The following is a 13,666-nucleotide window of genomic DNA, read 5'->3' as shown; positions in this document are numbered from 1 at the left end:
GGAAATATTATTAGCACTATCGATTTTAATAAAACGAGTCTAAATTTTCCTTAAATCGGGAATAGCACACAAATCTTACACTTCCCAATCGTCTAAATTGTTTATCAATATACTTTTAATAAAACCGGCTTTGCTAAAACATAAAGAAATTGTTTTTTGTGAAACTTGTGTATTTCATGATTTACAAAAATCTTTTATTACATCTAGCAAAGTAAAGGAAACGAAATCAATTGCATCTATATTGTCGAGAAATTTCAAAACAATCGTTTTTCAATAGTGGTGTTTAAGATTTTTTTATGATGCATTCGTCCAGGGGTTGCAATACTGATGTCGTGTTAGGAGAAAGAAACGCAAGTTTCATGTTTTTTGATTTATCCCAAAGGTGTACCATACAGTTGTCAATACAAAATAATATTTTTCTTTTTTTATAAACCGAAGTTTTTATCGAGAACAAGGAGCCACTGTTCAAATATTTTTGTAGTCATCCAGGTTTTTGTATTCGCAATATAATCAGCATCAAGAGACTTAAGGTTCTTTAGGCACCATGCATATTTAGATTTTCCGATTATCAACAATTTGATTTCTTGAGCCATCCATGTTGAAAGCTACTAGTACTAACAATCTTTCATTATTGCATTTTCCTCCAAAACAGTTGTCATTTTTGAATGTTAAAGTTTTGTTAGGTAGGCATTTATAAAAAATCGTAAATTCATTGGAGTTGTAAATATCCTTTTCATTGTATTGCTCAATAATTTAGACAATGTATTATTACAGTTCCCGCCGCTAATGACCTTGTAGATAATACCGTGGTGTAGTCTAAATTTATTTAATGCTAAGAAATCTGAACGTCCGAAAGCGTCTACAAACTGCTCTCTAATAATACTACTAATTATCCATTGTAACATAGTTTCATCCACGTCATCATATTTACATATTGTAACCCGTTTACGTTTATTATTACCAAACTTTCTTTTCAAGTTGTCCTTATTTTTTTAAATCGTTGATAAGGTGCTACAAAGAATTCCAATTTTTTTTTTGTCCCTTTTTTCGACTTTAATAATTAAATTAATTTTTTCAGTGATTGTTAAACATTTCAAAATTATTTTACCCATGTTTGTGATTAAAAAGTATTTGAAAATGTAATAGCAAAACAAAAAATTCCAGTTGTGGAGATAAAGTTAAAGCGGAAAGTGGTGTAAAGCTGTGTAACGTTTAACTTTGAGAAACGGAAATATTCGAGTTAGGGGAATTCAACTTACGGGAAAAAAATACAAAAAGAATTGAAAATTCAAATTTCATACTTGAGTTATTTCGTTTGAGTTGAGTTAATTAGAGATATTTTACTGTATTTGTCTTTTACTTGCCGACACACAAATTACTCATACATTTCGAGTTTTAATTTGAAATGCAAAAATAACTATTATTCTTGCGTTAAAAACGAAAAACGCAGAAATAATTTTTATTCTTTTAGGTAAAAATAAAATTATTAGTAATTAAAATAATTTAGTTTTAAAAAGCAGAGCAAAATAAAACTCATTTTATGTATAAAGTTGTTGTGCTATCTGAATAACTATTATCTTTGAAAAATATAAAAAAAGGAAAATTTAAGTAATATTAAATGATAATGTAATGTAATATTTGTTGTACTAATATGTACATATATCAATTCCTTACTTAATAGTTACAATTCTTAAACACGTACATTATATGAAATTTAAATGTTTCCAGGACAATCTTTAGATAGCGTATTTTGAACTTTATTATGTGTTATTGTAAACCATTTTTCAGCCATAATGTGCAAACTATTACAAGAACATACAGCTAATTCTTTATCTGGACTCACTGAAATATCAGTTTCAATCACAACACATACTTAAATTACATTTCTTATAAACACACAACCCCAAACATAACACACTGGTTAAAAATCGATTTTGTAGTAAAGATCTGCAAAAATGAGTATTCAACATTTGGATCATATTTAATTATTAACTGCATTTTACTTATACTCATTTTGACTTTGTTTTTCGCATACTCAACTTCACCTGACTAATACATAAAGCGCAAATTACTTATACTCTTTCAAATGATACTCCTTAATACTTATACTCATCACAGATATGTATGATACGTATAGGGCGGCAAAAATTTGCCCGAAATTTGCAAATTTTATAAATGAAGATTTAACTAAATTTTTTGCTTATGAGATTATTTAGATAACAGTACCAGTTTGTATTTTTCCTTAGGACTAATTTCAACTATTTATCTAGTTCTACCTGATTTAAAGGAAAATTATATTAATCTGAGTTAATCATAAACGCAAAATTAAAAATAAAAAAATTTATTTTAATATGATATTTTAGAACTTTAATTAATAAATCTCATATAAATTACAACGATATATCGATATATACAGAAATGTTTGAAATTGTTACTAAAATATTTATAAAAAATTAGAGAAATAAGTTATTTTTGTTTCACTTATACACCAGTTACCAATTTCGCAATAAAATATAAAATAACCCCTAATTTAATCTCAATAACTACAAAACTATTATGTGACCAATATCACAATCATTACCTGCACTAAAATGTATTGATTTATACACTCGAGTATATGATACTCGTATACTAATTGCTTGTATACTAATTGTATACTATTCTACTTAGAAAATTATTCACAATCTTGTAAAGCTGATTTGTTAACGCCGGCCCTTATTGACTGAAATACTTATAAATCGTTTGTTTGGTGAGTATAAGTGCGTATAAGTAACGTATGAGAAAAGTACTTATATGCACTTATACATGCTTTTTATGAGTATACTTTAGTATTAAAATGTTGTCGTTTTGTGAAGCTATTCTAAGCACATTCGAAATTTATATTTTTATATAATTTTATGTATACATAGCATATATAATACATGCATAATAGTAAAAATACAATAAAAGGAAAAAAAAACCAGGAGTTTTTGTCTGGCAAGCAAAATGCTCTTATATGGCACAAACAAATCAAAGTAATATACGATTTACAGGGCAAAAGATCGTCAAAAATCTTTCGTAAGATCTTTTTAAGAGACACCGTAAACCGTTTGTAAGATTTTAGCTATTCTGGCACAAAATTCTTTAAAAAAAGTTTTATCATTTGCAATTTGTGGTAGAAATTTGTTTTGTTCTATTTCTTTTGTGATGGAAAGTAGATGTAATGTTTCATTATTATTATTATTTATACATCAAAAATTAATTGTCAAATTTATCTCATGTTATAATAAATAAATAGATGAACAGATTAATGTTAAATAAATATTATTAAATATATTTCGCAAGATTTTTGAGTGTGATGAGCTGAAAGATAGTTGCCAGAATTGTCTTGTTAGAATGTAATTATTACATATACTTATATAACTCAACGCATAGTCAGTCATCCAATATGTTGAGAAAATATATTTTTGCAACGAAACCAAATAAAAAATTTGAGTTCCTTAAACAAATTTAAATTTATAGATATGTTTACTTTACGTTTGAATATATATAAATACATATATTCAAACTAATATACATTTAATACGTATATGCATAATCTGCTTAAATTTAAACTTATTTTATAATCAAAATATATATTTTTTTAATCTTTTTTAAAATTAATTTATTATTGATCATATAAACATTTATATCAATACATTTATTATTAATTTTTATAATTCAAAATAAAGACTTAAATTTATTTAAAAGTATTATTATGTTACATATAAACTTTTTTCTGCTTAATATTTAAAAAATATATCAATTTAATTTAACAGATAAATTTTTTATAACGCTTTTAAATAATAAGCAAATAGCGAATTTTCAAATCAAATTTTGTGAAATATACACACCAAGAAAAATAGAATATCTTATTCTATAATAGAATTCTTGGTGTCCACTACTAGCGATATAACATACTGAAGTTGCAAATTACGTTTGGAACACGCCTAGAAAAACTTAGACTTGGCTACAAACCTCAATACATATCTTACTAAAATTCAAAATGTTCTGATTTTCGAATTAAAAAAGAAAATGCTATTGGTTCACCATGGTTAGCCATAGTTGACAACATTTGCCGTGAAAACAAAGTCTGAAGATAAGTCTGTATATAGAGTAAAGTCTCCAACAACGGTCTCAATAGAGTTTGACTTCTAGAGACCACTTTCAAGAAATATTTGTAGTTACGTATATAAATATTTTTAGAATATGAATTATTATGTATTTTTTTATGATATGTAGGATAAGTGGATGAAACACTCAATGCTGCGTTGTAATTATGATAGAGCCTTGCAAGCCTTGTATATATTTAGAAGCCTCGGTATCTTGAGAACTAATTAGTTATAGAATTTAGCAATGAATCAATCTCAAGTAACTTTGGGTTTGATATATCACTGAATTGCTCGAACATGATCCATGAAAATGAACATTCATAAATCAAGTATTCTGGAAAATTCAAACCCGTAACTGCTGGTAACAAACTTTAAAACATTAAAGAAACATTAATTTACTGTAGTTTTTGCAGTAGTATTGTTTCTCTGTGTATGTGGCCCCTGTTTAAATAAGTTATCGATAATCTGATACGAGAAAAGAAATAGCATGACGTTAAATACGGAATCTATTTACTTCTGATGTAGTAAGAAAAATGAGAATTTAATAATAAAGGATGAAGTGTTTATCACAAAAACTTACTAATGCTTAATACCTCACCAACTCAAGATCTTGTCATATAAGCAATAAGGCTTATATTACATATGTTATTAAAGATTAGGCGATATAATTTTTGTTGCAGTAATTTTAATTTTACACATTACCATGCATTTTTCTGACCCATTTGTTGTTTTAATTTGAGATTTTATAAACAGCATTTTTAACTGCTCCGAGTTACTGATCTTGAACTTAATCATACGTTCAATTTCTACATGACCACTAGTCCAATAATGGGTCTAATTTCAGGGGAACGTATATAATTCATTAAAAGAGTAAATAATATAAGATAATATGAAGCACTCTAATATTTTTAGTACTTTTAAATTCTGTTACTATCTATTACTATTGTAAGTTATTCGTGACTGATTTATTTTATTATAGTTATTTAATTTAATTATTATTGTAATCAAAGGCGTTTTGGATTTTAATTTAGATTATAAGCAATGGGGATTTTTACTAAACAAATTTATTTATTCTCAACTTGTCTGGCTCTTAATAATTTAAGACGTTTGCTTTTTACTTTTTCACGACCTAGAAGATGCAAAGGCGCCAGAAACGAAATTATTTTTAATGTTGGGGTTTCGCATTACAGTCGTTATACAGATGCTGGCGTGTTTTCAAATGCTAACTTGCTTCTACATAAATGATATTCAAATAACTATTTTATATTGTGGAATAACTTATCAATCTTAAAATGTAGGTTAAAATTACATTAAATAAAATATTATAAAGCATTTTAACACAGTTGCAAAAGCTATGCATTGTAAAGTCAGAGAAATAATTATTATTGCTTAGTTACATTCAAAATATAGAATGAGGAATTTTTCTACTTCATTTTCTGATTAAAGTCATATACAATATTGCAATGTTTTAATAGTGTGTTTTTAACTCGTACTGTGTAGAAAATTATTAAAAAATTTAGCGAATAATGAATCTCTTATACTTTGTTGTTTACGTTCAAATAATATTAAGGATTTGTTCATTTCTCTAAAGTCTCTATTCAACAGGAAACAATTGTTTCTTACATTAGTCAAAAATTTTCCATACGTACCGCTTATATCTGCAATATATATAGAAAAAAAAACAAATTAGCTTATTAAGACAAATGAATTTTTTAAATAATATTATATTATTAATATAATTGTCATTCATAAATATTTATTTATATTAAAAAAAACTACCAAATAAAAAGAATAAATTGAGTTGATTTAGTTTACATTTATATTTATGTTGTTTTAGATATTATCACATTTTTATCGACCCATTAGAGCTACTTGCTCAGTTTGCCATTTTTGCAAAAATTCTTTTTCGTACATGCAGAGTCTTCTTCTAGTTTTTTCAATATAACAACATTCAAATATATATGGAGTTAAGAAACTTTGGCCATGCGAGATCTGACAAATTCAGCTATTCAATATGTTAAATAATTACACCAACAATAACACTGTCAATTATTTATTGTAACACAAATTACAAATGTAATTAATTATTCCTATTAGCAGTCTAATTGCAATTTTTGATCTAACATGAATTTAATGTTTTTATTTTTGGTACATACATAATTATGAAAATAATGTACTTTTGAACAACTGCATGAATGCAAACCATTAAACAGTCAAGTAAGAGCGTAACTCCCAGTTCAGTAAATGGCGAATAAAAAGGCTTGTTTAGAATACTTTTTTCTGAAGTTAGTTGACTTGAAAAATATAGGAATAAAATTTATAGTTCTTTTACATATTGATAATGTGGTTAGACAATTCTTCTAGATCATTCATAATTCCAAATACTGCGTTAAGCGCAATCTTTATATGAATTGGACTTGCATCAAACTATGACCTATGACCGCTGCAAATTGTAATGAAAAGCCTTAATGACGAAAACAAAGTTGACGTTCATCAACTAGCAGTTAGTTTTATTAGAAACGGTTTGATATTATCTACAAGTTCGGAATATGTTTTTCTGACCATGATATCTTTTTAGAGTGAGCGTTTCAATTTAAACGGAATAAAAAAAAATCGAATGATAATTTTTTAATACAAACGGCAACATTAAATAATATTTCAAACGCAACAAATTCTTCAAGAGGTACTAATTCGAAAAATCTACTAGATTTTGTGGTGATAAAAGCAATGTTGGTTCACAAATTTAAATCACTTCAGTTATCATTTAAATTTTTTATCATATAAACGTTTTTTAGTGTTTTTGGAAAACATGCAGCTATTTTTTCATTTTATAATTTTTAAAATTTATGTCACCAATCTTTATCCTTTATATTAGACCAAAATTTATTAAACAATGTGAAACTGCTAGCACCCCGTACTCTACAAAAAAGTAAGGGTATTTGAAATCAAATATTTATTTCAAAGAATGTCAAAACACACAATAAGTTGGGATGATTTTATGCTTACAGATTGTTACACTGTTGTATGCCCGATTCTTTGATTCTATTTCTTGGTCCTATAAATTGTAAATAAGATTAAGTAGGTTTCCGATATACAAAACATCATTTTATACGAAATTAAACTTGATGCTACTGTACGAAATTTTAAAAATTTTATTATGCAAAATATTTTTTGTCAAAAAGAAATATAACGTAGACACCTATCTAATATTCCTGGTGCTTAAATGATGAAAAGCAATAGAACTTCTCTATTAGATCTTAAAATTAATTAAAATTTTATTATATAGACTCTAATTCTAATACAAAAATAAATAAAAAAAATATAAAACAATAAATACCAGTGTTGATGTTACTTTCTTGGTCTCTGTCACCTGTCACCAAGCAGGCACTCGGAGATTTTCCATTTTTATATTCTGCTTCAACAAATTGTGCAATAATGGATCTGAATCTCTCTGGAATTAAAAACAGCCTTTCTGTATTTCCTCGCTTAAAACATAAATATGCAGATTTCATTTGAAACCATTTCCTTCGTATTTGGGTTGGTGATTTGTTTACAAAACCATATTTTCTCATTTTATTAGCTATCTGCACAAACGTAAAATGAGTTGTGGCTGTGGTTCCTTGGGAGGATTGCATATCTTTGATCAATTTTAACATGCATTCTACCTCACTTGCCAACCAAAAATTACGTTTCAACTTTCCTTTTTTTAATAATTTACTTGGCATTTTATCAACAAAAACTTAACAGAAACTGTTTATTAGCCAAGTGTGGAACGGTGATATAAGTAGCAATAACGCTTGCAAGAATGATGGAAACAGAGACGATCTTACAAAGAGATTTATTCTAGAGAAATATACAATATTTTTATCACACGTATTAAATAGGTGTGAATGTTTCTTTTAGGCTTTTCAAGTACTAATGTGTAGTTATTTAATAACTATTTGTTATAACAAGTTATTATACATATATGAATACTTGTAGATTTATATAAGTGAATATTATACATAATTAAGTTGTTATAACGCATTCACATTGTCTCATTTAAGCACTTGGTCATTTATACGTGTATTCTTTTAACATAAATGCTCCAATAGAACACGTGTCGCTAAAAAATTAAAATGCAAAGTAATAACAAAATTCGCAAAAATAAGCTCACTTTTCTGATAATACTTAAGGAATATATAACGAAACTCGCATTTCAATGGTGTCAAATCTTAAAACTGATATGTTGTGAATGGTTTTTGAAAGAAAAAGGAAAATAGCTGACTGATTTATTATTTACAACTGTTGTAAGTGTTAATAAGTAAATTTAAATACTTTAAGTAATTTTTTTAATAAAATTTGTAAAAATAACTGACATTTTAGTAACTGTGAAGAAGTTATTTATTAAGGAATTTTTAATTTATGTGCTCATTAAAAAATTAAAAAATGAAATTCAAAACACAATCGTTGAAATGAAAGAAAAAATTTAGGAGACAATTGCAAGAAAAATGAAACAATGTTAAATACTGTTAATTTAACATTAACTAGTGATGTTAGGAAAATTATATAAACGAATTTATTCATAATCTCGTATTAGCTATATGTATATTTATATAAAAATCTTTTTATAAAATTTGTTTGAAATTTTTTTACTTATTATATGTGTACTGAATTAGGCAGTGATGCGAAGTTATTCTTATTGTTCTACTAGAGTATGCACGTCAAAAGAGTACACCTAATATATCTCAAAAAAAATTAAAACCCTGTGCAAGTTTTAGTAAATTGACAATAAATGGAGTAAAATAATAAATTATGTCGGCAGAGAAAATTCGAGTAGGAAAAATTAGATAAAAATTAAGTAAATTAGGTATTACCCTTGGGAAAATTTTGCAAAATGTTTCATAAATAAATAAATAAATTTGAAAACTTTTAACCAAAAATAATAAATAAATGCAATAAATAATTATTTACATAAATGCAGTGTAAAAAATCCCTAGAAAATTTCAATTTACTTCACCTCAATTTACTCGAACTCGCACACGGCCCAAATATTTAATTGATATATCAAATCAAATGCAATTAGGTAAAACAAAGATTTTATAAGATTTTTATGTTTACAATTTTGGTAATTTTCCTTGTAGGAAATTTGTTTTTAAGCGTAGCATTCGGCATTTTTCGCCTTAAATGAGCTGATTTAAGTCTGGTTGAAACAAATTGGCATCACTTTTAATATTTGTTAAATGCTTATTTTTTACATATGTTTCTTGTTATGTTGGGTACAACATGGAATATAAAAATTATAAAGACTAAAAATTAATTATTTTAAAAAATAAAAAAAACAAAATGAATATTAAAAGGCAATGGTTAGCACTTTTATCTTTGCGGAGTAAAATAGAACAGGTTGCTACTAGTCACACATTTGCTTTTCAAAAACTGTGACAATTACTTAACACGATGTGTCAGTTGATAATGTACATGTTGATGTAGTGCACTAATGTGATTCTTGATGTGATGCTTGCTTTGCGTTGCTCGAATGCTTATTTCAATTCGATGGCTTATCTATAAGTTGGTTGTGAATTTCGAAGCCAAAAGCGGACGTCTGAACTTGTATCAAGGCAACGACAAACCACTGAAGTATATTCTCTCAGATAATCATATAAAAATGAAAGTGCAACCACTAAAACGGTCATCAGTCTCCATTAAATCAAAGTTGCTAAGAATCCTCGGAGGTAAAACAAAATGAAATTTAAATATTGGAACATGGAACACTCGAATCCTATACGAATCTGGAATATTAAACAATACAATTCTCGAAATGAAAAAACATAACATATAAATATTTGGCATAAGTGAAACTTGATGGCCAAATTCGGGGTAGTTCTATTCTCAAAACATAAAAGTTTACTTTCCTAGTAACCAAAACAGAAATCTTCGCAATGGTGTAACCATGATAATAATGAAAAATATTGCACAATTTCTCATCGAACTGTGCAATATTCTTCCAAAATCCGATTGAGCAATGATGCTGAAAATAAATGCCAAACCGCTAAATATCAATATTACTTATGTACCAAGACCGAGGACAAGAAAGAACCCTATACTGAAATAGATGAACTTAAACAACACGAAATGAACATTATTCAAGGCGATTTTAATTCAAAAGTCGGTAAAGGAAAAGTTGAACGCGTTACAGGTCATTATAATCTAGGAGATAGAAATAAGAGAGAAGATCGACTCATACATTTTGCCTAGAGCATTCTGGTCAGTAATCGTTTTTACTCCTCATTCTGATTTGAGCAGTTATAACATATCCTGGGACAGATATGCCTTCCAATCGCATTCTTTTGGCAACAATTTGTATCAGACTTGCAAACTTTCACAAAAAAAAAAGCTAAATAAGACAATTTGGAAAAATTAAATAATTGATGGCATAAAAAGTGATGTTCATTGGAAAACAACATTGATCAGCGTTTACGAGGCAAGAAATCTCGAAATTATACAGGAAGAACATAAAAATACATTTAATTGTACAGAAAAAGAGACTCATGGAATGTACAAAAAAGAAGTTAGGAAAAAGAAATCAAAAGTCAAAAAATATAGCAATTGATAAATAAATGTCGTGAGTATAAAAATAACAACCAATTGAATTGAGAAATAAAAAACGAAATCAGATGAAAGATTCATACTGCTAAAGCTAAAAGAATAAACAATAACAATAAACAATGAATGCCAAGAAACGAAAAAACTACAAACTATATATGATTACTTTAACTTATATAAAAAACTTAAGAAAACTATAGGTTACTTTCTTACGTGGTTAGCCATTACAGACGTGAGTTGTCCTTGGCCGCATCGACTAGCCTCCGCTTTTTAGCCAAAGCACTTTCTTCCATTCGCACGATATCACCAATCCAGCAAACCGCTAAATTTTTATGCGCTTAACAATGTTAAATATGTGGCGGAATAACTTACACAGCTCATCGCTACATCTAATTTGATACGCGTTACAAACGCGTTAATGACCTTGGATCTTCCTAATAATTTTTTTCTTAAATGCTCCTAACTCCTTTTTATCACTGTTGTTTATTGTTCAAGTTTCTGTATCACACAGCATAACAGAACTTGTGGAGACTTGTTTATTCCGTATCTGCAGATCAATCAGCCTTTCAACAGACTTCAGTAAGAAAGACGTAAGACTAATGGGTCTGTAGGACTTTGGCTGGTCCATGGATTTATTACCAAGTTTGGGAATAAAGATCACGTTCACTGCTCTTCAGGAATGAGGGATATGACCCATAGTAAAACAAGCCCTAAAGAGTTTGATTAATGGGTCTAGAATGATATCTGTGCAATTCTGTAATAACGCAAGAAAGACTATCGCCTCCAGGTGCCTTAATTCCTTGCATTGGGAACAGTAACTTCGCTGTTTGATTGTAATATTGTTGCTCCGGTTACGGAACCAGAAAATTGAGTTTTCAATAGAAACTCAAAAGTATCTTCACGACTAGTGGTGAAGGAACCATCGTGTTTTTTTAAAAGGCCTACTTCGTTTGATTTGACCCTATTTAAAGCCACATGCAGTCTAGCTGCTTAAGACAACTTCCCGACACTATCACAATGACTACAGCAGCTAATCTGTTTGGACTGTCTGATTGATTTGTTGTTGTCAGTGAGTTCAAATTTATATTCTTCCCACCTAGCGTTTTGCCCTATTGAATAAGCTCCTTACTAGTTTGCGGTTATTAGCTAGTTGCGAATTCCACCAAGGAACCTTACCTATAATTGTGGTGCTGTCTGCAACCGTGTTTTATGAAATGAGGTTATTAATACCTCACTTAAATGGTTAACACCCATCTCTTTCTCTTCACAAATTCGTAAAGGCATGGCTAGAGAAAAGTTTGCGGAATACACTAAGTCCCTGTACCAATGCCAATTGATTTTTTTTAGCCGGTACTCGTTTTCTTGCTGTTTGGATATACCGGAAATTTCAAACCTAACATGTTGATAGTCAGAAAGGAACACTTCGTCTGACATTTGCCAATTCCATATAGATTCCTCTGGTGACTTTAATGCATAGAGTGGGATCCAACACCTTTTCTCTAATTGCATTAATAAGTGTGGCTTTGTCACCTTTATTAGCTAGAAATAATACTAAAGACATAATATATTCTAATATGTAGTCACCCTTTTTACTAATAATACTGCTCCCCCACACTATATGGTAAGCGATTGCATCACAGCTCAAGATTAGCTGCGGCTAATCATCACTTGCAGAAGCTAATCAGCTGTTGAACTTCTGTTGGTGGAACGGTTTCTACTTCACCTGGAAAGTAGGCAAAGACCATGACCACGGCTGTGACCCATCCTATTGTTAGGACTTCAACTAGAGCCGCTGCTAGGTCTCTTGAAATAACATCAGTTAACGGAAGATATTTTACATCTCCACTGATTAGGATAGCTGCACGCGGCACTGTTATCGATCGGGTATCGACCAACTTACCTGATTTTGAGTTAAGACCCCAAATGTGGCTACCGAACACTCACGCCTCTTGATTAAGTCCTAGAGCGATGTTTGTCTCGTCGAGAACTTTTGTCCTTCGCACCCTTCTATTGCTTCGGTAAAATTTTTCCGATTACGGGTGGTTTAGTGGTTACGGTCCTTGGTTCACCTGCTACTGTGCTCGTGAAGGGTATTGTGGACTAGATTCCTGATGTGCGAGTCTGAACAGCACACCCACTAGCATTGCTTATAGCCTTGCTAGTGGAACGGCCTGTGTCTATTTCCTCTTCCTCAGGAATAGTCACTGTTGGGCAACTATTTATATGGGATGTTGCCTGAGTCGAAGATGACTGAGTGGTTTTGTCATCCTGAAGCACCTTTGGAGCATCTTTCACGAGGTGAGAGAGAGGGGGGGTGGTTCCCTTTAGCATCAATTTGAAGTGTCCTAACCGGTATGCAATCCTACCTTTTAGTTCCGATAAGGTCCTCATGGATTCGTGATCAATGACGAAAACTAGGTGTAGCATCTGATCATGCGTCAGTCTGCGTATCACCTTCCACCGCTTGGTGCAGAATTTGTTGTGGGTACCAATGGTTTTTGGCGAGTCCGCATTTGTGCCCTTTTTTACCAATTATACAAAAAAATATATACTAAACTCTTTACCTGTTGGGTAACAATACACTTTCAGTGACATAAAATAAATAATTACCATAAATAATGACAGTTTTGTATCATTGGCAACCCTGTTGCACAAACGCAAATTAATACAATAAAAAATGCCAGTCTTGATCAAACTCTCATTAAGAAATGACGTGTGTGTTTTCTTCTTCTCTTTTTCGTTTTTTAGTTGTTATTTTACCAAGAAAAACTCTTCTCGGTACATTACCAATTTAGTTAATTTACGTGAAGTGTTATAAATAGTTTAAAAAAATTTTAGTTCATTTATTTGTGATACCAGAAAAATAAAATAATGCAATGATGCCAAACCATATCAAAAATAATTTGGCTTTGGTAGATCAGAAACATCTCGCCGGCCGCACATATATTAGCGGC

At 29.5% G+C, this 13,666-nt stretch overlaps 1 protein-coding gene across 1 annotated transcript; it reads right to left on the bottom strand.

Moving 5' to 3' along the window:
• Positions 1-3,818: 3,818 nt before the first annotated feature.
• On the bottom strand, positions 3,819-7,938 carry LOC119689250. Its single transcript, XM_038104041.1, has 2 exons — positions 7,468-7,938; positions 3,819-5,788 (listed from the first exon to the last, which is right to left on the bottom strand). Exons 1-2 carry the CDS (start codon positions 7,853-7,855, stop codon positions 5,613-5,615), a joined length of 564 nt encoding a protein of 187 aa, XP_037959969.1. The 5' UTR covers positions 7,856-7,938; the 3' UTR covers positions 3,819-5,612.
• Between the last annotated feature and the right edge of the window lie 5,728 nt (positions 7,939-13,666).

This window comes from Teleopsis dalmanni, chromosome X (genome assembly GCF_002237135.1).
Source record: "Teleopsis dalmanni isolate 2A chromosome X, ASM223713v2, whole genome shotgun sequence".
Taxonomy (NCBI): Eukaryota; Metazoa; Arthropoda; class Insecta; order Diptera; family Diopsidae; genus Teleopsis; species Teleopsis dalmanni.
This window is presented reverse-complemented; position numbering and strand designations above follow the sequence as displayed.

Excerpts from the sequence above, each read along its gene's own strand:
- LOC119689250 (XM_038104041.1), bottom strand. The coding sequence starts at position 7,855 with ATGCCAAGTAAATTATTAAAAAAAGGAAAGTTGAAACGTAATTTTTGG. Across the intron at positions 5,789-7,467 it reads AGAAAGTAACATCAACACTG|ATATAAGCGGTACGTATGGA; the intron begins GTATTTATTGTT and ends TATATATTGCAG.